Below are 26,917 nucleotides of genomic sequence, written 5' to 3' on the forward strand. Positions count from 1 at the left end.
ACTTTGCTGAGCTAGTAGGTAGAGAGAAGCAAGTGGCTGGGGAAAGAAGCTGGGTAGGGACTGCTGAGGCAGTGGCAGCATTGCACTGCCATAGCTGCAGGTCCAGGGTGAAGCTGGCCAGTACCTTATGTAGAATAGACAGCAGCTCAGATCTGTCTTCTATTCATATAAGTTATTCTCTGCATCACACCTGAAACTGGATAGATTTAATACAGAAAAGAGACTTGTCAGTGATAAGATTGTCTTCCATTTAATTAGGATGCAGAATTAATTGAGCTATAATTCGATGTGCTCTAAGCACACTTTAGTTCTGATGAAATAGTAAAACTTACCTGACTCTGAACACATTACCTCAAAAAGTTAACAGAAGTACATGGCCTGCAGACATTAATGACCCAGAAAAATAAGTTGCTAGAGGCCTCAAAAGACCCATATATAAAAGGCTTTTTTTTTTTTTTTTAATAATCTCAGTGCAAGAAGAGACTTAGAGAAAACCAGTGACAGTCATCCATGGTCTGCTGATGCCTCCATAAATCTTAACAAAGCTGATTGAAAACAAACTATAGCATAATGCTATAGATCTGGTACAATGAGGCACAAGACGTGTCTGACGCAAGTTTTGCACAGTACAAACTAAGTTTCATTATTTATACTCAGCAAATAATAATCACAAATACCTTAATAAAACCGTTTTTCTGTACAAGGAATTGAACAATGGCTAAGAATATGTTCATATGTCCTCTGGTAAAGTTGAGGTGAGATAAAAGTTGCCACTGTGTGACAGCTTTGCTCATACAGACTGTTTTCTGGCTCATCATCTGGATGATATATATAATCATCTAGACAGAAGTCAAAGGACCACAGGAATGGTGGTTGAAGGGACCTCTGGAGTTGTCTAGTCCAAACTCCTGCTAGGAATTTGTGCTGTTGCCTACATGAGACTTAGAAACCTTCCATGATGAAGACTCTACCATTTCTTTCAGTAACTTGTGCCCAGTGCTGTCATATTCACCTTATGAAGAAATTTCACCTTATATCCTGCTTGAGTTTCCCAGGACAACTTCTATCCATTCTCTCTGCCTTTTTCTTACAATCTGTTACTACCAAGAGTTTGTTTCCACTCTCTTTGTAACTCTCACACAAATAATTGAAGTCTACAGTTAGACCCATCTACCCTTAGTCTACTCTGAGCCGCATGGAAGGACCCTGGCAACTCCAATATTTCCCCATAGATAATGTGCCCTGCACCCCCACATTTCCTCACTTTAGCCCTCTTCAGAACCTTGTCTGATTTCAGGTGCTGCACCACTCTCTCGGCTAGGGCTGGTTTCTGTTACAATCAGGATGCCAACAACAAATTGAGTACTGAATCCTAGTTCCTAAATCTGCTAGATCCACTGAATCTTAGGCTGTATGGTTTTTTAACAGTGTTTCCTAAATTAAATAATTCTTCCCTCCCATCTACACCACAACAAAATAAAAGGTGCAGAATGAATGAACCATGGTCCCCTATGGATTTCTGTTCCTGAAAAACTGAGTTCTCACAGAAGCTTTTCATCCAGATGGGAACTTACATGTAATTTTTCCCCATGCGATCTTCCCAGTTTAATACATGCACAGTGCACCCTTTTCCTGAATCAGGGTGTTTACAGGGTCTCTCTCCTCTAACTGGCTACCTACTAGCTGCAGGAACTTAATTAGCTGTGAAATTTATCAAATCTAATTGAAATAGACTAACAGGTTTCAAAGTTGCTGGACAGCAGTGTGAGGGCGCACCAAGTTTAACACATGCACAACCCATGAGAACATATAACTTATTCCCTTAGGAAACCAGTCTCAAAAGGCTATTTTCATACTCTTAATGCAAGCTGGTCTAGACTTCTATAGCAGGTCCTTCTCTGAAGGATTCTGCTCTTGAGGTCCCAGAGAGGAGAGAAACAATCTGGAATATCAGAGTAATTTTAGTCCATCAGGCACAATCGCCATCTGGTTCCTCCTGTTTTATCACCCATCTTAGAAGGAGCCGACTATGCACAGAGACTGAATTTAATCAGCTAAATGCTTATCTCTCCAAGGTGTTAAATAAGTCTCTGGAGCACAGCATGGAGTCAGAGCTGATTTTTATTTGAAGCTAGGGCTTGTATTCAGATAGGCATCATAGACAATACCACTTCCACTAGATCAGGGGTGAAGAAGAGAGGGTATAAAATCTGGAAAAGTCTGTAGTAGCTTTCCCTCTCTTCAGAATAGAGATGTTTATTCCTCTGGACAGTGAAAGCTTTAACCTTGTGGAGACACTTCCTATCTTGTTTTTTTCCTGCGTCAGTAGGAATTATTCTATCTCTGACCTTTTCCTATGGGGCTGTTGAATGTCCTCTTCTACAAAATGCCCATGTGTAGTGGACTCTCCCCTGAGATTCTCTATGTAGCCTGTCCCTTTTTGTCCATGCAATCACACATCTCAGCACTGAGGTTGTGCCCTCCTTCACCATCACTCAATGCTTATTTCCTTAACTCAAGAGCTCGGTGCTGGTGCCACCTGCCCACAAAACAGCTTTTCTAATCTATTTCATGATCTCAAAGCTCTTCCAAAGCATAGGTCAGGACAATTAGCCCCTGAAGTTCAGAAGCAAGTCCAGTTTATGCGAAAATGTGGGGAAACCGAAATAGAGGTAATGTGAGGTGGCACTCACACTTATGTGTAGAAGTGGTGCTTCGGGACATGGTTTAGTGGTGGACTTGGCTGTCCACCACAGCCAAGGTTTAGGCTGAGGTGTTAGGTTTATGCTCGGACTCAATGATCTTGGAGGTATTTTCCAGACTAAATGATTTTATGAATCTATGAGGCACAATGAAACACTCTCCAAATATTCTTGTTGAACTATGTATAGAGAATAAAAAGTGAGTCAGCCTAGAACACGTAGTCTCATTCTTCTCTGATGTTGGGAAGTCAGTATTTTACATTAACTTTTTGCTTCCTTTTAGGTGAATTTAAAACTCATTCTGTATTTACTGAGGAAGGCCAAAAGAATCAATAAAGGCCTTGGCTTTCTAGAGGTGATCATCTCACCTATCATTCCTCCTCTGTTCTGCACTAAGGGCTTAGATAAAAAGGTTTTGTTTTTGTTTTCTTTCTCCTTAATGGATAGGTTTCTTAATTAGGATGGGGGAAAAATGACTGCAATTTTGCTGTGGCAAATTAAAACCAAAACGATGTAGCAAAGAGCAGGGTCTGGATAGGAGGGGGGGCAATCAGAGACAGCTATTGATTTGGAAATGATGGAGTAGCCAAAAGAGAGCACACAGCCTGGAAAGGAGACTAATCTTTCAAAGCACTGTTCTTGCTTAAAATAATTAGTTCAGGCAGAGGTGTTGGTTGATACTAAAGCTTTGGAGTTAGATTTGTTTTCAGACAGAATTTAAATTTTTGAAAGACTCACTGACTCATAATGGGGTAACTTCTTAGACAGATTTTGAGATTATGGAGCTAGGAATCATGGAATGGAGCCCCAAAAAATTAAACCTGAGTGGAGCATCAAGACATTTTTAGCAGCAGTGGTAACAAAAAAATGTTTGGAAATAGTTTCTTCCAAGGACAAAGAAAAAGTGTCACTGCTCACCATGGCCTAGGCAGGCAGAGAAATGGAAAAAAACATACACTGAATATGAGACAAGCACCAAAATCTAACACACTCTCACTACAAGGTATTGAATAGCATGTCCCATCTTTTCTAGCACAGAGAGAATTGATTTGGCATTGTCTTATCTGGTCCCAGTGGCTGAGATCAGGCTTAGGTACCCCTTTCTGCCACTCCAGTCAGCATACTTTCATTTTCACTGGCCTTTTCTCCCTTGGCTTTTCAGACAACAGTTCTCTAAGATTACAGTCAGATGTTAGCCTGACCTTTCATCAAATATAACCAGCTCCTGGAAAGGCTGTCAGAGAACTGCACCAATCTTGTGATCACTGGTTTGTCAGCTTGTTCTCATTGCTATGATGAAACCTGACTTGGCAGAACTACTGATTGTCAGGTGTCTATAACAGGTCAGGAAGATTTTAGCCACACTACTGCAAATACTCTGCAGCCATTCTATACCCTGCTGAATGCTGCATGCAAATAAGCCTCTTTTCAGGTGTATAGCTGAAAATACACCTCAGGCCCTTTTAAAGTAAGGCTTTTATTCCATTTTGTAGGAGAACTGTCTTCTGTTCTTCTCAATGACATTGCTCCATCAAATCCTCATCACAAGGCTGATGAAAAATTGTCATCTCTTTTGCTTTTGGCATAGCATATACCTTAGCATATCTCCTAGGAGGACCTGCTCCACGATTTTCCCAGGCACAAAGATGAGGCTCACTAGTTCTCTAGTCCCCAGACCTGACCTGTCAAATATGAGTGTAGGGATATGATTGCCTCCAAGCCCTTCCTGCCCCAACACTCTAATTATGCTCCAGGAGAGATCTTAGTTTGGCTCGTTGTTTTGATGGTTCAGCATTTACCTGACCTGAAAGTGGAAAAAGTCTGCAGGCAGGTCCTGGCTTGCATAGGAGTCTTAAGCACCAAAGCAAGTCTTGCACAGTCTTATTACTACCACTGTCAATTTCACTAGCATTTCTTCCCTTCTCCTAGATCAAAATGATAAGGATGAAATTAAAGGAAAGAAGGATCTCAGGTGAGCAAGCATAAAGAAGTGAAGACTTTGTATGCTCTTTCTGTCCCTGTGGCCTATGCAATCCTGCCTGTAGCTGCAAGCATCACTGCACACCATTCTGGAACAGCAGAGTGGCTCAGTGCTGAAGGCTGCAATCTTTGGCTCCACAGATTTTTAATACCTCCTTTCCCTGAATTTCACACCAGAAACCTGCTGAGAAACACTGGGTCCCATCTGGAGAGTGACTGTGCAAGTACTCTGATTCCATGAATATTATTTTCTGCAGCAGAAAAGTGTAAGAGAAAGAAACATTAGTCACATACATGCCTAATTGAGATCTAATAGCCAAGGTCAGTGCTCAGCCCAGAATAGATAGCAGAAGCCTCATTTTTGTGATGAGAGGTTCATAGCACACAGACTGATCTATTATTGGGTTTCACTGTGAAAAATTTAGCTATCTCCTGGAATATGCTCAAATCTATTTTGCATCATTTTCTTGCTTTTTCATTTAAAAATATCTTTCCAATGAGACCTTATGACCATGCAAATTAGCAAGCCTGTGCTGTGTGGAAAGATTGCTGCACCTCCACTGAAGTGCAGCTATTTGTTCTTTTGCCAGCCCTCTCCAAGATGACAATATCTCTTTGTCAGTGTCTAGAATGCTTTTCTGTGATTTAAAGAAAACCCTTACAGGGAAAAGATGAGTACTCAAGGGAAGATGCTGCAATGGGCACATCAATGAGGAGATGGACCTTTGCCTTGACCTGTGTTCTGCATGTCTGGAACATACCAGCGCAGCAGAAGTGACATGATGGCCTACTTGCTGGTCTACAGCACCTCCCTGGTTTCCTGTGTTACTTCAGCCTACCAGGACCAGTGTGACCATCTACTTGGTTTCTTCTTTCCAGCTTTTGCATATCAGTCTGTTCAGGATGCATCAGTGTTCCTCCCCAAACCAAGCATCTCCAAACATTTTTAGTCCACAAAGCCTTTCCTCCTTCAAGTTTTCCCCACAGACCACAAAGTAACCATCTCCCCAAACCTCTAACTTAGAACACAGGAGAGCTATGATTTATAATAGCCTCACCGACCACTGAGAACTAGGGAATTGATGAAAGAAATAAGGCTTCTGAAGATAAAAGGAGCAAGATGTCTGAAGATGAAATACAGAAGTCTCTGAGGAACACACCTTACCACCTGTGGTACCTGAAAGAAGCAGCTGTACTTTCTGTGCCAGGAAAACAACATAGGACGTGATTTGATCCAGCTGAGTAAGAACAGAGAACATATTCCATGTGGGCATTAACAGCAAGTGTGAATACTCTAGGTGCAAGAAGGCTTTATGTTCTGGTGCACATTTGTCTTCTGTCTGACCTTGGAGTCTTGCTGCAAGCTCCTGGTGGCATCAGGATTGGAGTTGCTCACTGTGACACTCCCTGGAGCACCTCTTGCAGCAGGGGTGTGATGTCCTCCAGCACACAGCTCTCTACACACATGCAGTTTGTACCTAAGGGCTGGCAACTGCCTCAGACTTTGCTGCTCCTGATGACACTAAGTGGACACACAGTGCAAGAACCATCCTGTGCCACAGTAATTTGAACCACAGCCTTTCTGTCTTTGCACTGCAGTAGCAACCAGTGTAGGAGGTACCCAGACAGTGGCCCCTTCTACCAAAAGACAGAGTGTGCAGGAACTACCCCATATCCCAGTCTCTACCACTCTCCCAGTCTGAAGACATGACAGCATGTCGTCACCCTTTCTGAAAACAGGGAGAGAGCGTTTGGGGGCTTTAGATCAACACACAAACATTATTGCCTGGACGCCTGGCATCTATCAGGGAGAGGAGTGCGGTCGCCATGGTAATTCTTCGGCTCATTTAACAGCAAAGTGACCTCTTGTGGTTATTTGTAGCCATTCCCAGCACAGCAACCCCCTGCCCACGGCCCACGCCTACACAACACATCCCCTGCTGGGCAACACTGCTGCCTGTACAGGATACACAACATGTATGTGCTGAGCAATTCACACCCCTTCAGCTCTCTCCCCCTCACATCACCTATGCCTCTAGCCAGCCAGCCAGTCCCCACAAGATCAATACATGCTCAGCCAGGCGCCAAAGGATGCTCCCACCCTGTCTCCCCCAGCCTCGTCACCACACCTCCCTATAGCTCTTGTACAGTTTATTTTAGATGCATTTTGGTCTTATGCTGTGGCATGAACAAGGAATAAATTCAGTTCTGTCCCATTCATTTTCCTCTGTATCTGCCTCTGACCAAAAAAAAAAAAAAATGTCCCTGAGAAGCAGATCTATAAGGAGCAGCCTGGGTGCCTCTCTGCAGAGCCAACTCATGGGAAGCTGGTGATCAGGTCATTTGATGCTCCTGACTGGACCCTGCTGCTCAAATTTCTTGGCAGGTAACTATAGGAAATCAATCTCAGTCCTGTTCCTCCCTAAAGCACCCTGTGGGTCCCTGCAGTATCTCCAGAGGCAAGTAGAAACTCCTCAGCCATATATACACGACAGCTCCACAGTCCATGGGAGTCAGCAGGCACAGATTTTGTGAAGCCTCAAGTTCCCATATTGCATGGCGTAAGTGTCCTTTTCTACCTTGTGCAGTGGTGAGTTGTAACAAGTGTGTAGCAAAGGCACACAGTCAGGGATGGCCCATCACTGAGGGTAACAGTCACCTGAGTCTGGCAGGGTTGCTAATACCCACTGGTCACTGCTACCCAGCTTGTGTGCTCTATGCATGTGGCCTACAAAATGCTATTAGAAGTGCTTCAGGCAAAATGTCTCCTTTAGAGAGTTAGCAGGGTTGCCTGCCCATGTCCTTCTGGACCTTCATTCCTTTTTGTAAATCTTTCAAGCTTGCTGACTTCAGCTCTCTTTCTCCTGAGTCCCCTACCTTTCCTAAAAGCACCTCAATACCATCATTCTCAAGCCTGAATGACATAATCTGAGTATGATCCAGCTAACACAACCAGATATCTAATGTAAATGTGTGAGGAGAAAACTGAAATGAGATTTCCCTGCCTGACTGCCCATCATCTCTGGACAAGACATCCCCAGTTCTCCCAGGGCTGGTGAGGGTTGCACATCTCATCCTCTCCTACCTCCAGGAAGTGACAATTCACTTTCCCACCCGTGCTGCCCTCTCACCCCATCCCCATCATGGCTACCTGCACACTTGGCTGCGGCTGAGCTCATGTGCCTCTGAAGGCACTGGCTCTGTTTTCAGTCCTGCGGAGGAGGTGGACCCAGGCAGATCCATGGTGCTTGCAGAGCCCACAGCCAGCCCGGCTGGGGCTGCTCCAGCCCAGAGGAGGCACCTAATGCCTGAGTACACATTTCCCTCTTGTGGCCATGCCCGACACAGCAACCACTCAAGCCTGCAGTATCTTCACTGGAGACGTGATTTTCCTATCAATATTGACATTGCCCATAGTTTCCTCTTACACTTGTTGGACACAGACATGTCTCCCTTGCACTCGAGGCTCAAGCACCGAGTGAGCCTTGAAGCCCTGTCTGGCTGCTGCTGATCAGCTCACACACTGTGAGCAGTGTCAGTGGGAAAGACACGAGCGCTCAGTCCTGCCTGCAGCATCATGCTGTCTCTCTCACGGAAGCCCAAATATTAATCCCTGGTCCTGGGGTAGATTTTCCCTCTTGGTAGTGCACAGCTGCTACATTTTTCATCTTCTCAAGGTAAAGCTTTCACTTCCTTTACTTTGAAGGGAAAGTTTTTAACTACCTAGTTATGGGTTGTTAAAGATTATGTTCAATTTCTCTCTCACCCCATTTCACTGTATGGCAAAGTCTCTCTTCTATCTGTAATAATATCCTTGCCAAAACGAGAGGCAGCAGCCCTCGGTTTTCCTGTATGGACCTTTTTCTCTGGACTGAACTTCAAGTTCTTTCTGTGCTCCCATCATACCTAACACCAGATTTTCTAATTCCAAAGCAGTTTGCTGCACAGATGGGGTAGTCTCCCCTTATGTCTAATCTGTCTAATCTCCCCTTATGTCTAATTCCTCCAGCCATGAAGTCAGTCCAGTTCACAAACCTGAAGAAAATTTTCTATGGGATAATTTTCTGTTGGATGAGTTGAACTGACTCACTCTGCAAGTAGAAATTTGAACACTTAAAAAAAAAGCTCCTTTAGCCACATCTTTTGCCAACTTGTCTATCTTCTTCCTTCACTCATTTTTTTTCTAAAGAGATGTAGGAAAATAAGGACCTGCAAAACCATGCCCGTTAATGGAAAGGTGACAAACTGCTCCTTCCGTCCTCTCCTAGCTAAGGTTTGGTCACTGCTCAGGTGCTAGACCACTGTCTTCACTGTCTCTCTTCTCTACAGTATGCTATCTTCTCATGTGCCACCTTTGTAATAGCATCAGTACAGGGTTAAATGAAAGCTACCAACAAAGACATTTTCAGGGGAACACAATTTTTAGTTTTGTTCTTCTCACAGGAATAGATGCATAAGGTAGAACCTGTCCAGTCTCCTGCAGTACGAACAGCACTGTCAGAGGCAGCAGCAGTTATATTGCCTTTGAAGTCAGCCATAGCAGCTTGATCATGCTCTGCTGCGCTCTGGGCCCTTTACCAGAGCTTCTCAGAGCACTTTGCAGCCACTGATGAAGTGAGACCACACCTGCTCTGAACCTGTTTGCCAGGATTCTGATGGGAAAAGGGTAACTTCCATAATGCCAACAGGTGGGTTCAGATCCTCAAAAGTATTTAAGCACCTAGAAAGAAGTTAGAAATTAAAATACCATGGACCTTGAGGTCCTAATGAGGATGTAGTTATATTGGTATTCAATGTTTTTGCTGATATAGCTGATGGTGCTCGGTAAAGTTCTGCTCGAAAAAGAGCCTCATTCTGCTGACATAAGCTGCCTGCACACAAGGAGGGCTTCACTGCTACAACTCTGCTGCTACAGCGATATCACATGCATTTACATGTAAATTAGGGCTTTGTTTATACCGCACAGATGCAGCCTTTCACTTCATCCTGGATGGGGGGTGGGGACAGTAATGGTCTCACTAGTCTCATTTCATGGACTTAGAAAGCAAGGCACAAACAAAATGAACTCACTAGCTCAAAATCACCCAACATAGGTGTCAAAAAAGGCAGAGATCCCAATCATAGTTTACAGCCATGGGACTGTTTTTTACATGGGACTGTAAAGAGCAGAAGAGAAGTGAATCATGAAATAAGAGCCTTATCATTACGTGAGGTCAAATTCCCAAAGTGTTAGAGTTTGACATGGAGGCATTGGGAATGAATGCACCAAGGAGCCCTGAACACAGGGCATGGAGGCCTGTTTAGCTGCACCATCAGAAACAAACTGAATCTGAGACCTAAAGTTTCTACTACACTGCTCCTCCTCTCACCAGTCTCAGTGGCAATAGGCATGAGTGTCAATCAATGTCCATGGAGGATGGACATGAAAGTTGAAGCAGCACGGGTAATTAACTACACATTGCAGTAGAACCAAATATGAGATCAGAAGCTAGAGAGATTACCTTGCTTTAAACTGCTGCTGCCCAATACACACTGACTGCACCTCTGTCGCTGTTGAGCAGCTAGCAGAGTAATGAATGCATCGGTTCTCAGTGGCAAGAAGGAATGACCTTTATTGTTTTGATTTCATCACATTTATAGAGTTCTCAAAAGTCACCCAGATTGGTCAGCAGAAGCCTTCCCCCAGGCCTGATTGGCCAGGCCTGCACTGCCCAAGTTCTGGGACACTGTTCCAAAACATCCAAACTTTATCTTTATTTACAAAACACAAGAAAACCTCTCATGGGAAAAACTGTGCTAGCCACACACCTCCATTCTCCCAGTACTCCTGGATCTTGACATCAGACTCTGTCAGGCCATATTTCCATTTACAAAAGCCAACATAAGCCAAGAATGACAAAATAACTGATCACATCTCAGCCATTCATTCCCAAACATGCCTCTGCATTCCCAGAGGCTGCTGTGCTAAACCATGTATCTGACATGGATGTAAGGTGAATTGCATGGTAGCACCAGACTAATCACTATTTCTGGCAAGGTTAACTTGTATCAACTTCTCTCAGTGGCAAGTACAAGGTTCCTGGAGCTACAGCCTTTGTTGGCCCAACTGTGCCAGTAAGCAACCTGACAAGACACAAAATCACACAGTTCCACTGTGATGGCATAAACAAAGATCCAAAACTCAGGGTTCAGAAAAAGCTGGTGGTATCATGGGGTGGCGTCATGTGAAAAGGGGAAATTTCCTCAACCCTTAGTGTGTGGAGATTTTCTTGACCCTTTGTCTGTCAACATCCCAGGGAAGCTGAGCTCCTTGTGCCCAACCAGTCTGTCAGAGCCCTGTTAGGGGGACCCTTCACTGAACACTCCTGCTGGATCAGAGGGTGGGTCAGCTGACTTGTTCAGGGACACACACCAATAGCATAAGGGAGAGCCCTTAGCAGGTCTTCCCACTTTATGACTCCTTAGTGGGTCTTCCTGTTTCTTTGAGTACATTTCCCACTGCTGGTGACTGCCAGTGCCCATTAAGGACTCACACTAACAGTTTATGGAACAACACTCTTTATGAATATAAAATTGTGACAGGTTAAGGTTTGATGGATGTTGGTGATAATATCTGACTGCAAAAACATATTTAAGGCAATACAAAGACAAGCTCTAATCCCCAACAAAAGTATTCAGCATGCATAGAGTTTGATTCTTACCCAACAGGCATCTCTGCAGGGGAGAAGACAGGTTCAGCCTGTCAATCAATCCCAGCAGTTATGATGGAGTCTTCCCTAACCTTTCCCCCATTCTCAACTTACTTTTATAATACTTCTCTATGTTTAGGTGGAGTTTGAATGACTGTAGTCATACACTTTTGTTGCTGATTGGTGTAGAATTCTCTCGCTTTGTTTATAAAGACACGATCAAAAATATACAGAGCACATGCCCAGTGAGGGGTGGTTGTACCTTGGGAGTGGGTAACTTTGGCGTGGAGATGTGAGTTACTATTACAAATAGGCTACAATGAACTAAATTCATCTAAAGAGAATGATTTCACCACAGCAGTTGGCTCAGCAGCAGGACATCTCCTGTCTCCCTTGTCTGACAGGTGCTATGCAGTTTTTCAGCTGCAAAGTGGTATCAAGTTCCCCTCCCTGCAAGGATTTCAACAGAGCCTGGCTGAGGTGTCTCCACTCCACTCCACTCCACTCCACTCCACTCCACTCCACTCCGTCCCCCTTAGCAAGTGTTATGGTTGGAGACTGTGAGTGTGGGGAATCATCATGGAGTAGGTTTTGAGCATGCCAACTGCATTCCATCCAGGGAGCAGCAACTGTGTTTTACTCTACAATATATACAGTCAGTATAATTTAATCTGTTCTGTTCAAAGGGAGAGGAAACAGGAGGAAAATGCTTATAGCCAACAATGACAATGGGGGAAAAATCCTTCAAAAAGTTCTACAGTATGTGGTCCCTTAATACACATCTTTCTTGCTCATTTTTTTTCATTATATTTACTAGTTTCCTCATAGATTACTTCAACTCTGCAAAAGCCCTCCCCTGCTCATCTGGAAATAAATAATCTGTGCCTCTTTCCCACCAGTGCTCCTCACTGCTCCTACACCAAAGCCAGTCCACTAGTGCAAGCACTCAAGTGCTAAATGGGGATATTTGCTGCTTTGATCCCAAGGTCCTTCCTAGTAATACCAGTCTCCCCCATGGCCCCAACCTGCAACACAAGAAATGGGATGGGCCCAGCCCATCTTAGCTGGTGACTCTCTCTCACTGCATATCGAAACCAGGTGAAGAAAGCTAACTGCTGAGGCAAGTCCATACCTGCTTCAGTGGCAGTCCAGATATGGGTGTGGCTGTAGACAGCAAGAAAAGGAACAAGGTCAAACACCCAGCTTCCACTTGTTACTCCTGAGGCTGTGTTTATACCCCTCATTACAAAAAGCCCTCTTGTCCAAAGGTGACATGGAGACAGCAGGCTGCACACACACTGCTGCCTACAAATATGCTGAAACCAGGCTGTGAAGCTTTCCTATGTTCCTGAGGGAAGAAAAATTACTATCTTTCATGGAAGCTAATTCACTTGTTAGGGACTGCATGCCCTAAATTCACATACCAAATTCACATACTAAATTCCAGTACCAAATTCACAATAAGATCCATGACAAAGGCTCCAAAATGTGACTATAATATGGAAAAATAACAATCAATAGTAGCAAATCATAGAGAAAAGCATGAGACCATTCTCTCAAATTCATCTGCTTGAACCTGGTAACTCTTAATTTTGCTTTTTCTTGATGCTAAGAAACACCACAGCCCTTCCCTCTAAATTGCACTGGAGAAGTCAAAGGTCACACTCTTCCATCCTTTCAGTGACTGATGAAACATGTCAGACTGTTTCCTTTCTGCCAATTAACACTCCTGCAGCTCGGTAACCGCTCCCCTCTCCCTCACCAGGATGCATGCAAGTGTGTAATAGGACACAAATACGGACGCTTTGTGATTTCCTTCTGGCCTTGTCTGAGTGATATTTGGTCACCCAAACTGTATTGCGGTTGGTAGGGTGTTACTAAGTTTACCTGGTCTTTGAAGGAAATGCGTATTTCCAAACCCTGCCAGAAAACATGTTTGTACATAAATCTAGTATGGTTTTTAAACAGAGCCGTGGGCAGAGTGAACAGCCAGGCAGCTCCAGCTGTTAGGGGTGATACAGCTCAGCAGGGCGGCCAGGCTCACTCCTGTCTTGAGCCCAAATATAAATCCTATCGGATTAAACTCTGTCCGAGGCTGGTCTGCAGGGTTCCCTGCAAGAGCCTTCCATGTCCTGGCGGACTCAGGTCAGGATACATTTCTCCTGAGCTGCTGCTAAGGGCATTACAGTAACTACGACTGATCTCCTAAACGCTTTCCGGAGCTCTCACCCGGCTCCGACGGATGATTTCATCAGGACACAGCCCGAGGCGTCCTGAGACAGCCCTCCAGGTCTCGGAGGAAGCGCTTCGTCCACCAGCTCCCTCAACACGAAGCAGCGACGGCCTTCTGCTGCTTAACCGCCCCCCGGCCCTCTCTCCGCTCCAGCCGCCGGCGTGCCCGAGGCAGGGCTGCCGGTTTCCCAGCGGGGACGGTGACGGCAGCAGCTGTCCCCTCCCCGCCGCGTGCGGGAACGCGCTCACGGGCGCTGCGGGTCCGTCCCGGAGAGAACGAGGGGAGGGGGGGCGGCTCCATGCGGCAGCGCCCTATCCCTATCCCTGTCCCTAATCCTAATCCCTACCCCTATCCCTATCCCTAATCCTTAATCCCTAATCCCTATCCCTACCCCTACTCCTTACCCTTATCACTATCCCATCCCTATCCCCGGCCCGGGCCCCGCCCCGGGCAGCGCCGCTCTCACCGACGCCATGCAGCCCCCGCCCCTTGCCTGCCCGCGTCCGCCCATTGGCTGCCGCCTCAGCCCCGCCCCACTCCTCCGGCCGCCATTGGACAGACCCTGCTGCCTGCTCGCGCCCCTCCCTCGCCCTCGCCCTGTGATTGGGTATTTTGTCCCCTTCTTATCCGTCCCTGTCCCATCTCTGCCAAGTGATTGGACAATGCTCACCTGCTGGCTCCGCCTGCCCGGGCGTTCCGCTTTGCGATTGGGCGATCCCCTCCCTGCGCTTTACTCCCCTCCCACCCGGGTGCCGCGCGGGCTCTCATTGGGCGCGCTCCGCCCGCCTCGCACGCGCGCCGGCGCGTCCCCGTGGCGCCCGTCCCCTCGCGTGACGCCCGCGCCGGCCATTGGGGGAGCGCGGGTCGCGCTTCCGGTGCGGCGCGGCGCGGCGCGGCCGGGCGGGGGTGGCGGAGCGGGCGCGGCGGGGCCGGCGCGATGGAGCGGCCCGAGCGGCCCCGCGCCAACGGCTGCGGCGCCCACGGCGCGCTCCGCAACGGCTTCGTGCGAGGCCCGCCCGGCACTCAGGTGTGCGCGGGGAGGGGGCGCGGCGGGGCGGGCGGGGGGCGCGGCGGCGGGGCCCGGGAAGGCGCCGAGGTGTGGCTGTGAGGGACTCCGGCAGAGGCCAGGTGGTTTGTGCCGCCGGCCCTCGCCTGGGAAGGGAGGGCAGCGGCCGGGGGTGCTCGCTCACCGCGCCGGTGATGGCTTGTGCAATGAGTGGCCCTCGAGTCACGGCTGTAACTTCACTGCAAGGCTTTTGCTGGTGGCAGAGCTTTGAACTTAAACCTGTTATACCCCAGCAGGTCTGCGCTTTGGAAGGAAAGGTTTTAGCAGTTCTTCACGGTTGTTTTGCTGTGACAGGCGCGATGCACGGGGCTGTGGGTACAAGTAGCCTTGAGCAGGGACTTCCCTCTAGAGCAGAGCTGGAGGTTGATGCAGCACCTCCCTGGAGTAACACGCTGTGATCCAAGTGTGTAGTTGTGCTTGCAGACTGCCAGTTGTTTCTCTGGCAAACGCTCGAGTTCTGTGTTACAGTGTAGGGAATTTCATGGTTCTCGTGAAGACACTACCAGCAAATGGCAGGAGATTGTGTTCCCTTGGACACCTCAAGCTGCTTGAGAAAAGCATTTCTCTGTCATCATCTCTCCTATCCCTTCTGTTTTTCAGTCCTTTGCTGTCCCTTCTGTTTTTTCCATGTAGGCTTGTGCAGTCGCTGTGTGAACTAGATTGAGAACTGATGCGGGTTAAACTAAACTTCTTTTATTTTCCTGAGTTATCTTTAACTTAGGATACTTACTGTGTTTCTTTGACTGGATGGGTGCTCATAGTCTTGCCCTGGCCCTTGGGAGGTATAACACAGTACTGGGAGTGAACAGATAGAGGAGAGTACAATATCTTCGTTTGGGAACAGTGTCATCTTGTACGGGTTCGGGGACCCATGGCATTGGTAGCCTTGCCTTGCAAACACCAAGCACTGCTGGCTGTAGAATCTTAGATTTAAATCATTGAAATAAGACAAAGCATGGTGATGGTGAGTGTTCTGTATTTTTCCCCACCCTGTGCTTTCTGAAAAAGAAGGTCTGAATATAGTTACATTCTTCTACTTCAGAAGAACAGAAAAGTGGGGTAGGGAGGCATTTTCCTCAAGGATGTTGTTCAGCTGTGTATCTGGAAAACATGGGCAATGCAGCATGTGAATGGAATAACCATAGATGTCAAACTGAGGAAGCTTAAAAACCTTGCTGGTGTATGAGATGTTCTATTCATTTAGTAGCTTGCATGTGATACTATGCTCAGACACGTTTTGGACACCTGAGACATTTGAGATAATTGTTTCTAAAGCAGGTGAGGGTTCACTGGAGAAGTGGTCATGAGAAATCTTACCAAAAACACAAAGCGTAGTGGCATTGTCAGAGGGTATGAGAAGAATGCAGGAAAGTTTGATAGCTTTCTGGCAGCTGCTTGCTGATCAAACAGATTTATAATTAGGAGTATAACATTCTTTTCCACAATTTTATGTGGGCTAACTTTATGTTAACTTTCAAAGTGAGGGTCTGAATGTTAGAACTGGACTGGAAGAAGCAGCTGTTTAAGGGAACTAACTGTGTCCCTAGCTAACTAACTTTCTCAAATAGCATCAAATGGTAGTAAGCTGCCAAAAGATGTGTTTGCTGACATATCACAGATTTGGCTACTTGATTAGTCTTCTGCCTTTTCAGTTTTGGTTTTTGGGCCTTTATGCAGAAGAAAGGAAGCAGGTTAATGCTTACTTTGTATTGAGTATATTGGTCTGTGTATGTATATACTACGTGCATACCACACACAGCACTTGAGAATCTGCAGCTGTAAGCAAGTACCAAAAAGGAGGCAGCTTGCATGAAAGAATGCAATTGTTTAATAGAAAAAAAAAAACCCCAAACCAGAAAAGTAAGGATGAGGAAAAGAACTTTTTTAAGAAAGCCTTTCAGGGGGCTTGTGAGAGAAATAAGAGGCAAAGAGATCTAGCTAAAATGATGGGAACAGGAGGGGCAAGGAAAACCATCAGTTTAAAGAAGTGTTGCAGTCAGTGAAAATTTATCTGGAAAACCGTGGAGCTTCTGAGAGGAGAGCTTAGAGATGGGGTAGTACATTACCATGCCCTCCAGTAGGGCTTTATAGTGCAGGAAAGCTTTACCCATTTTTAACAATGTGAAAAGAAAAGGAGTCCTCTTCTACCTAGGATGTTTCTGCTTAGGTTACCTGTGTAAGGTTTGGGTTTTGTTTGTTTTTTTTTTTGGTTTGTTTATATTGTTTTGGGGGTTTTTAATCCTAAAAAAAAATAAAGCTTAGATTCAAAGGTTTCCTTATACTACTTTTTCCCCTGAGAATGGTATTTTGACATAGCATGAGTTCTCCACTGTTACTCCTGTATGAGCAGAAGAGGGTGAAATTGTTCACTTTAGTTTTAAAAGAGGTTGTATTTATCGCCTTTTGAACTGCTAAACCTCTTTGGTAAGAGGAGAGGGAAACTTGCACTAAGACTGTGCAGTAACTGACTTTGGCTACCTTGGAGACTAATGAAGTATCATCAGTGACTAGGAAAGTGACCATTTGAAGTTAGTGTTCCAGCATATTAAAAAACATTCTGCTGAAATACTAAGATAAGTAACAGCTCTTGGCTTTCTTGAGAACTCTTGTGTTCAAATTACTTGTGTCCTGCTTGAAGTTGATCTGTTTAGAGATTGTTGCATTCACTGAATTTCAATCTCATTATGAACACCTTAATTAAGAGAGGTTGAAGAACCATGTAGCAATTAAAAATTGTGGGATGTAAGAGAAAAGAGACTTTTTTCTGACTGTACAGTTAAGGGAGTTCATGGTTAGAAAGAATAGTAATTTATGGATGGACTTAAAATTGATTTAGAGCTCTGCGTACTACTGTGCTATGTAAGATGAAAGCCTGACATTTCAATGGGTATTGTCATTATGTGAGAAATTGAACATATTTAGGAGAAAGAGAGCAATTTGCAGTAAAAGAGATGTGAGGTTACCTCTTCAAGTTGTGCATGATTCTGCTTTTTATGCCCCTCTGTTCTTTTGGGGAGTGTATTTAGTTCAATAGAAAAATGGTGTTTAGGAGCTGTCAGGACACTTGTGGGAATAAGTGCAGGGAAAATTGCTTTTCCTGTCTGCAATGTGATTTTAAACTGGCATGTATTTCTCCATTGGAGTGTTTTGCAAATGACTAATGGTTTTCCAGTGCTGCATCTGAAAATAATTTTCTTGCTTAGAATAGGGAGATTGGGACATCCTTAATGGGATAAGATGCCCTTATTTTCAAAGATAATTTATTAGATATCTACCTATTATTGTGAAGAAATTCTTAGTAATGTGTTTTTTTTATTTTACTCCTTTACAGAGCTTCTCACATTAGAATGGTTCTGTTATGCTTCTAGAAGTTAAAAAAGTAGTCTCAAACTAAAAACAAAAAAAATTGGAATATGGGTTTTAGATATCAACTTCTTCATTTCTGTTGTGTGTAGTATCTCCAAGACAGTTGGATAGGAGCTGGAATTATATAAACAAATCTTAATCTCCCTTAGGTTTCCAGAGGGTTTTCAAATGCCATCCTGTAGCGACTTCCAGATAGCTTATTGCATACATGCCTTTGTAAACAATGTCTTGTACTATTTCCTCAGGAAGACAAGGAATAGTTTGGTTGAGAAGTGTGGGAGCACTGTGAGATTTGCTTTCCTTCAAAACTGTTTCAAGTCCTGAATTCTTACAGCTATTAAAATGGCCAGCATAGATACTTCTTTCCTGGAAGCTTTGGTGTGTACATGCAGAAAACAGCTTTTGTAGTCCTGTGAATCAAACTGCATGTAGATTCATCTTGTGGGTTGCTTCAGGATGCAGGGCAACAATGGTTTCATCTTGATTTTGTAGATGCTTTTGCTGGAATTCAGGTTTGTGTAACTTCTTTTGGAGAGCTCACTTAAGATGACTGCAGCAGATACTGCAAGTTTTTCGTGCTGCAGTAAGTTAGTGGTAGCAGTGATGTGAATCTTGTTTCAGATGAAAGTTAGGATGAGATATATATATATATTAAATAACTACCCTATCCACTGGTATAAAAAGAAATTGCAATACAGAATTGTGAGGTTTTTTCACATCAGTGTCAAATTTGAAATTCAAATATTTTCTGATGGGAAAAAAAAATGATCCTGAGAAACTAAATCTCACTAACTTATTTATGAAGAAGTGGTTGTTCCCCCTTACTTAGCTTTTGTGAGACTGCATCTTGTAAGTGGCGTCCAGTTGTGAGCTTCCCAGTAAGATGCTGACATAACCACATCAATCTGTGGATCCAGTAGAGGGTCCCCAAGAAATGAAGAGGCTGAGAGAGCTGTGTTGGCTCAACCTCAGGAGGAGAGAAGGCTTAACTAGCTGGCTGCCAGATATGTAGCCTGTGGATAAAACGGGCCCAGACTCTTGGAAGCCTGTGGCAATAGTGTGAGAGGCAGCACGTAATTTGGAAGAATAGGAAATTTTGATTGCACATAAGGAAAATAATTTTTCCCATAGGGGTGGTAAAATACTGGAAGAAGGTGCCCAAAGAGGTTGTGGAATCTCCATCCATATAAGAGTTCAAGAAGTTCAAGGGCCATTTGTTGGATGTGGCCCTTGGTAACCTATTGTAATTAGCCCTGCTTTGAGCTGGGGCTTGGACACGATGACCACTGGAGGTCCCTTCCCTTGGTTATTCATTCCATGGTTACAGAGTTGAACTCATGGATTGCAGGAGAGTTTGTCCAGGTTTAGACATTGGCATGTAATCCTTGAACCCCTGTAAAAATGTGTGCCTTAGGGCTTGTAGCAGGTACTCTGAAGCTTATGTCAGAACTGAGGAAAGAAATTACTACTTTCCAACTCTTGCTTGGTTTTATGATTGACTGTATTTATTCTGTCCATAATGTAAAACTGAAGTAAGAAGAAAGTTGTCTGATTTAGAAAAGAGTGCTACCTTGTTCAGATACTTTAATTAACAGAAATTTAATTTTTGAAAAAGTACCTGTGCACAACGATCTTGTTCTAATACCAAATTCAATTATAAAAGACTGTAAGACTTTGTGGAAGGAATAGCTACTCAACATTTTCCCTGGCTAAATGAATGTTTGAGGCCATCATATTAAATTAGTAGTTGTAGTGCCAGTGTTGTACTTGTTGAGAATTTGTGTGTCTGTGCTGGTATGAAAACAAACGCCCATGGCTGCTGTGGATGTGATGGGATTCTCTTTGATTTCAGTATGTGCTACTGAGAAATTAGTTTGGGTGAAGTATCAAAATATATTGATTCTATTTGGACTGCCATTTGAAATTTAGCTGGTGATAAGCTTTAAATGCTCTAAGAAATTGTTGAAATTGTTATAAATTTATACAAGTTAATTTTTTTACTGTATCTACTTGAGTGATAGGTTGTATTTTTCTGTCTTAATTGTACAACAAAACCAATATTTTTCTAAATTTCATGTTTTCAATTTGTTGGGGGCAAAAAAGTTTTATCTGAATTATCTGTTGACTTCCAGGTTCTCTAGGTGAAACATAAAACACTGGTCCATCTTCAGTGAGGTTTCCAGGGGTGTTTTTGTGCCATCATTAAGAAATGAATCCTAGAAAAAGAACGAATTTTAATTAAAAATATAGTTTTGAAGAATACTTAGAGTTGAGAAAAAGGAGTTGGAAAGTTTAGCAAGTGATGGAGTTTAATGTCTATAAAAATGAGAGCAGATTCTAAAGTATGTGAGGAAATGCTTTCAGAGGTATCTGAGAGTCTAGAGATTGGCTTGTTAGGGAAGCACAGCAGACCTGTGCTGTCTTTGGAAATCTTTATTGTAAATCATTGTTTAGTAATTAAGCATGCAGTTAGGAAATTCTCTGTCAAAATCCTGTACACTTTAAATCTGCTGAATGTAATGGATAAAGTTACATATAAGGTTTAAGGTAATATAAGGTAAGCTGTCAGAAAAAAAAAGTATATTCTCAGCAGGACTCAAATTGTCACCTATATGTAGCAAGCAAAAGAATCCAAATTTAATTTTACCCTTCACTTGCTAATGGGGGGAGGCCCCCTCTCCAAACCCAAACAACTTTTAAACAGGAGGATTTACACTGTTTTTGTAGATGTGGTGAGTGCATCTTAAACAAGGACTATCAAATTTAGTGTGAGTAACTAGTTGCAAATAAAAATATTTGATAGTACCTATCAAAAACAAACACTTGATTAGGAATATACTATTAAAATCTGTTTTAGAAAACAAGTTTATCTCCTGTGGGGTTTTTTAAAAAGCTTAAAATGTGATTCAAAACAGTTAATTCTAATTTTGCTCATAAATACTTGGTCTTTTTCCCCATGCAACAGTCTGAGATTTGAAGTCTAAGCAAAGCAGTGCAAGTAAAAGGGCTAGAAGTGACAGTGAAATTACCACAGAATACCTAACAGTTTAGAGCAGCTCCCTTTGTGGAATTATCACTGCTGTGGTTTCTGTAGTGCTGATTTCCTCAATCCTTTGTAATAAATCTGACCACTTTTGCATATGGAGGCACACTCATGGATGTGGTCTTCCACATTGTGTTTCTAAAAATAGGAACTGCAAAGCTGTTAGTAAAATTCCTGCAGTATGTGTGGTATGTAACAATGGGAAGCTACTAAATTTTAATAAGAGTTTAGCGAAGTTGTGTTCCAGCATAAATAATCTTTTGAAGGTGTTTACATAAAGTCTGCCAGGTTCGTCTGAATGTGTTCTCCCTGTCAGCATGAAATGAAATGGCCTCTTTAATACAGAGTGCTGGCCCTTTCCTAGGGTAGCAGCTGTAAGCAGTTACTGTGTACCTCTCTCACAGTGTGTGCAGTGTGTGTTGCACTTGTAATACCTTCTCTCCCTAAAGCATGTGCCTGCCATGCAAGGTATGTACCCAGAGTCCTGTGGTGAATCCCATGTGTTGTCTGCAGTAGCATCTGCAAATGTTCTGTGTTTGCACATGGCTTTTTTCTTCTCACAAAGGATGTAGAGAGCGTCCAAAGGAGGGCTACTGAGATGCTGAAGGATCGAAATGGGAAGAGTTATGAAGAGTAACTGAGGTCACTTGGTCTGTTCAGCCTGGAGAAGAGGAGATGGAGGGGAAACCTCACTGCAGTCTGCAACTTCCTCGTGAGGGGAAGAGGAAGGACAGGCACTGATCTCTTCAAGCTGGTGACCAATGGCAGGACCCAAGGGAATGGCTTGAAGCTGTTCTGGGGCAGGTTCAGGTTGGCTATTAGGAAAAGGTTCTTTACCCAGTGGGTGGTCAGGCACTGGAACAGGCTTCCCAGGGAAGTGGCCACAGCACCAAGCCTCACAGAGTTCAAGAAGCTCTTGAACAACTCTCTCAAATACATGGTGTGACTCTTGGGGTTGTGCTGTGCAGGGCCAGGAGCTGGACTCAATGATCCTTGTGGGTCCCATCCAGCTCAGTACATTCTGGGATTATCATCAGTCTCTGTCTGCTTAGACCAGTGGAGTCCTTTCTAGCAGTAGCTGTGTGCTGCTGCTCAGTAACTGCTACATTACTGTTTCATGTGATTTGTTTCCCCAAGAGTTTGGCCCAACACAGGCATTTCCTGTGGCTGATTCTTTGCTGCCTTCTGTAATCCGCTGAGTTGTGCTCTCTGGTGTTTCTCTTCCAGTTGAATTCCTTAATGTGATGGTCCTCTTCTGTGTACATGTAGTCTGCATAGTACAGGAAAGAGATGTCGGTCGGCATACACGTGCTGTTTTGAACCACGTGTTTAAGTGAACTCTGGCTTTTCTTTGTGCTTGGATATGCTGTATATTCTGCTTCAAAGGTCGTGGCTCACTTTATTATCATAAGGCATGTTGAAACCATAAAAGTCTTAATCTGCCATGCCTTTTTTTTTCCTCCTGAGAAAAGGAAATCACTAAACTGTAGCCATCTTCTCTCCTGGTCTCTGGAACTAAAACTGCTGCTTTTTTGCAGCAGCTTTGGAGCTTGCAGAATGTAAGCCTTCATTTGAAGGCTAATGCATGGATTTATAAGGCAATCTTAGAAAAAAGAATAGGCTCGTATTTAATGTGACTACAAATGTCTCTTCTGTAGTCAATTCTAGAGATTTTTTATGGTTATATGCTTCATGAAGAGTTTGTGGAATTGCGTTCACTCTTTCTTTAATTTTTGGATTCAGCCAGGATAACATAGAAACTTCTCAGCTGATGTAGTAGCTGACATGTGAATATAAGGATGTGGAAGGACATTGGTGGAAGAACATTGAGAGGTGAAATTGGTTGGGGTATGGGTTGAAACAATACAGGTATTTCTAAAACAGCCTTTCTTAGTGAAATGTTGGGTTTGACCATATGGAATAACTTAGCATTTGCTACAAGTACAGGCACCTCCAAAGACCTGGAAAAAAATTGGTATGTTTTTATTCTGATAAAATTTGCATATAGATTTGGGTCTCTTAGTTGTTTTTTTTCAGTAGCTACTTTTTGGTGTTTGGTAACGTCAGATCATTATATTAGGATGTAGCCTTTCATGTCTTCCAGATGAACTTCCAGTTACCTGGGAAAGACGTTAGAAACTTTGATATGATCTCTATTTATTCAATACTAGGTAATTTGTGAAGTAGTCACTGCCAGTTTTCTGTCTGCTTATCCAGAAATCAGCTGCTGGTAATCAGGCACAGGTGGCAGGTATATAGTGTGCCTGCTCCTGAACAGCTGCTATTCACAGTCTGGTCTGACAATGTGGGGAAGCAAACTTCAACCTGTAATTCATCAGGCTGTGAAACTGTGGTGGTTGGAGCCTTGGTGCGTGATCTTTCTTGTACCTGGGTGCAATAAAATTCTATAGTTTTGTGTACTGGAGCCATAGTGATACAGTTAAGCAATCATGAGAGTAATAAGAGGCGGCTTTCATGGTTTTTCCTTGGCAGTGTTAGCTCACTGATTCTGGGATTGTCATGGTACTGCTGCCCCTCCTCTCCAAAAGCTGCTGGTTCTTGTTTGCTGAGCTCTATCAAATGACTTTATAGAGCAGGACTGTAAAGACTATTAAGGTCTAATGAATAACCTTCTGCAAACGATTATATTTTCAACCTGCATCGGTTCAGTGTTGGAGGCTATCAGATGCTATGCTGATAATCAGATTTAGTTGTGCAAGCTGGAGTCTGGTGCGGATGGCTCAAAGTGGGAACGAGTGGGGCAGGGGAAGCTTCTGGCATCATTTGTGAAGAAAACAATGTGTGAACCTTTGGCCTGCATTAAAACTTTAAATTGCCAGCATTTGAGCTGCAACGTGGTGAGCAAGTGTTCCTACACTTGTTCCAAAGCACAGTAATTTTCTAACTTAAGCCACCACTGTATGCAGTATGTTTTTAAAATAATACTCCAGTATTAAACCTGGCCTTGAAGCACTGCAAGTTAGTTACCTGCACCTGGCTTTAAGTGCAGCTGCTGAAAGATAAGTTCTTACTGTGTTTTTGCTATTTTGTTTCCACACTTGCACCGGTTCTAAAGTCTCCACAACTATGGTGACCAAATCAAGGGTTTGCTTTGCTGAAAACTATGTTAGCAGAAGGGAAGCTGTAGAAATGGCTATCAGGTGGGAAGGTTCCGTTGTGGTTTATACTCTGTGACTGCACAGCTATAACGTAGTTGTATCCTAAGAGCAGACCCTTGCTTTTGAATAATTGCTTTCATAGTATTAATGACAGACTTGAAATACAGACTTGCTCCCGCACCTGAGGTGAGCAGGTATCACTTTCCAAATAATGCAGTGTCTAGTGAGGCCAGCAAATATGTATGTGTGTCTTCATTGATTCATCAGCTGTTGCAGAGGTTAGTATGAGTCTACCTTACTTTCCCATGTGATGAGTGACATAAGTGAATAACTGATTTTATTCTGTCTGTTGGCCCACAGCCCTCAGGAATCATTTGCTGTTGTCCTTTTTTGTTGAATTTAGGTTCAGTCTCTTTCCTAGGTGTTGAAGTGTCTTTGATTAGTAGATTTTAAGAAATATATTTCTTTTTTTTTTGTGTATATGTTTATATATATATATATATTTGATACTACACATAGGGGCTTTATGTCTTGGAGAGTGTTCTTTCATATGTAGCTATTATAGTGCAGCAATTCTATAACTTTTAGCAATGCAGAGGGCAATTTGCATCTAATGGCCAGGTTTCTATGTTTTGTTTCATTGACTTATGAGATCTCATCTTTAACTTAAATATTTGAAAAAGTAGTCTAGTTAAAACCATGATGTTTTCCCCCCAGTGTTAATGCTGGGAGAGCACTTGCCCTGTACCTATGAAGTTTTTCTGTAATAGTCACAAATACTGCATATTCCAGTAATTGTACTTGAGATAAACCTGCTGTGTGTATTAGGCAGCTAGTAAAACTCTTACCTTCAGATGATATGTAAGTAGGAAGATGATTTTTAGTGTGGATTTTATGCAGAAAGCCTTGCTTTGTTCTGTGTGCTGACATATATGCAGTGTTGAGACTCTATATACAATGACTTTTTTGTCTGCGGTGTCATGTCCGCCTCATGGATGAGTACAGTGTTTATGTCAGCATCTTTAGGCTTACAGTTACAGAGACACATAGATTATACTTGTTTTGTTACACTAATACAGGCTTCCAAATCTGAGAATATATTGTTTAGATCAATAAAACTATTACTTTCTATTTTGTTTTTTCTGTGGTAATTCTTGGAAGCATCACTGTTCTGTTACTTGTGCCCTCTTGGTGAAGGCAGTTTTTTCACTTTGCCTTGCTTAGATGTAAGCAATGCTCTGTATGTAGCTTTGCAAGGTAAATAATTTTAATGAGATGTTAGATTAAACTGCCCTAGATTGGTAACTGTGACTTTGGTTACATCAGCAGCTTGGCAACCTCATATATGGAGGCTGGCAGTATTTATGGGTAATGGCTAAACTTAGCTAGAAGCACTTCTTGCTCAGTGGGGTGGATACAGAGCCTATAACTGACCAGAGGGCTGGGGACTACTCTGAAATGTCCATCTGCCTTTTCTTGAATTAATACCCAAACTGCCTGTCTTTAAATTTTTACTATAGATAAATCATATTGTGCACAATGGAGGATTATACAAAAGGCCTTTCAATGAAGCTTTTGAAGAAACACCGATGCTGGTTGCTGTGCTGACCTATGTAGGCTATGGTGTTCTCACTCTCTTTGGATATCTGCGAGATTTCATGCGGCAGTGGAAGATCGAGAAGTGTCAAAATGCAACAGAAAGAGAAGAACAGAAGGTAACCACTGGGAGATAATACTAGGTGGGAAGTGATGAGGCTGAGGCTCAAGTGTTTCTTTGGCGGAAAGTGGTGTTCAAAGTTTTTGGCTGTTTTCCTTGTCCTCCAGGTGCTCCAAATACTATGCAAGTACTGCTGTGTTGTTAAAAAATAAAAAATCTTTCTTTTGAGTTATTTTTCCTCAGAGTAGTTATTGGTTTCACTGCAAAACTGCATCAACAGTTATATCAACTTACTGAAAGATGCCCCAGCTGCAGAAGCAAGGGTTTTGGGGAGAGAGGCTGCATTCACCAGGATCACCATCTACGGAAAGACTCTGGCTTGAGTTTGACACCAGTGGAAGGCTTTCTGATGCTGCTGTGGTGGCTGAGTTTTGGTTTAGAAACATTCCTTTTACCTGAAGCAGTTGCAAGGAGAAGCTTGTGGGTCAGATCCAGGGCACGAGCTATGTGACTTCAAATTCATTTGTAGTCCAGAACATGAGCAGGTTATCTGGTGGGTAATTTGATGTACTGACTCCTGGCTCACTGATAATAATCAGAAGGAATTCATTCGTGTTAACACCTATTCACAAAAGCTTCTGTTACTAGGTGAAAGGTCTTGCCTGCTTCAGCAGTTTGCCTGGAATAGATAATTTTGATTTTCTGTAGTTGTAAATTATTTTTACAGATCTTTATTCCCTACAGGAATTAATTGTTATTGTTAATTGTTATTAGGAATTCTGCTGCTGAAACTTGAAGTTCACTATTTTCTTGCTAACTCTTAGTACAAGTCCTCTTCAAAGAAGGTGACTACCAGTGAGCTTTATCCAAAGGTCTTACTCTTGCTAATTTGGGTTCCATTTTTCTCAACTGCTTTGGGGAGCCAATCTGGTTTATAAAATGTTAAGGGAGTTCCTTTTGCAGTTGCTGATTTCAGATTCTCTGTGCAGCCACACAAACAGTTGGCTAGCACGAAGTGGAGGGGACAGGAAAAACATCTCAGTGAGGCAAACAAATAATCAA

General features: G+C 43.4%; 1 protein-coding gene across 3 annotated transcripts in view; it reads left to right on the plus strand.

The window, feature by feature from the left end:
• The first annotated feature begins 14,476 nt into the window (after positions 1–14,476).
• The window catches only part of SPTLC2 (serine palmitoyltransferase long chain base subunit 2), a 75,784-nt gene continuing 63,343 nt past the window's right edge, over positions 14,477–26,917 (plus strand). The window contains exons 1-2 of one of the 3 annotated variants that reach the window (XM_085061659.1): positions 14,477–14,631; positions 25,719–25,913. In XM_085061659.1, the coding sequence (XP_084917785.1) occupies positions 14,542–14,631; positions 25,719–25,913 (285 nt within the window). In that variant the 5' untranslated portion in view covers positions 14,477–14,541. The remainder of the gene's footprint in view (positions 14,632–25,718; positions 25,914–26,917) is intronic. The other 2 variants (XM_085061658.1, XM_085061657.1) reach the window with 2 other exon arrangements.

This window comes from Lichenostomus cassidix, chromosome 5 (assembly GCF_008360975.1).
Source record: "Lichenostomus cassidix isolate B80296 chromosome 5, HeHo_3.0, whole genome shotgun sequence".
NCBI lineage: Eukaryota > Metazoa > Chordata > Aves > Passeriformes > Meliphagidae > Lichenostomus > Lichenostomus cassidix.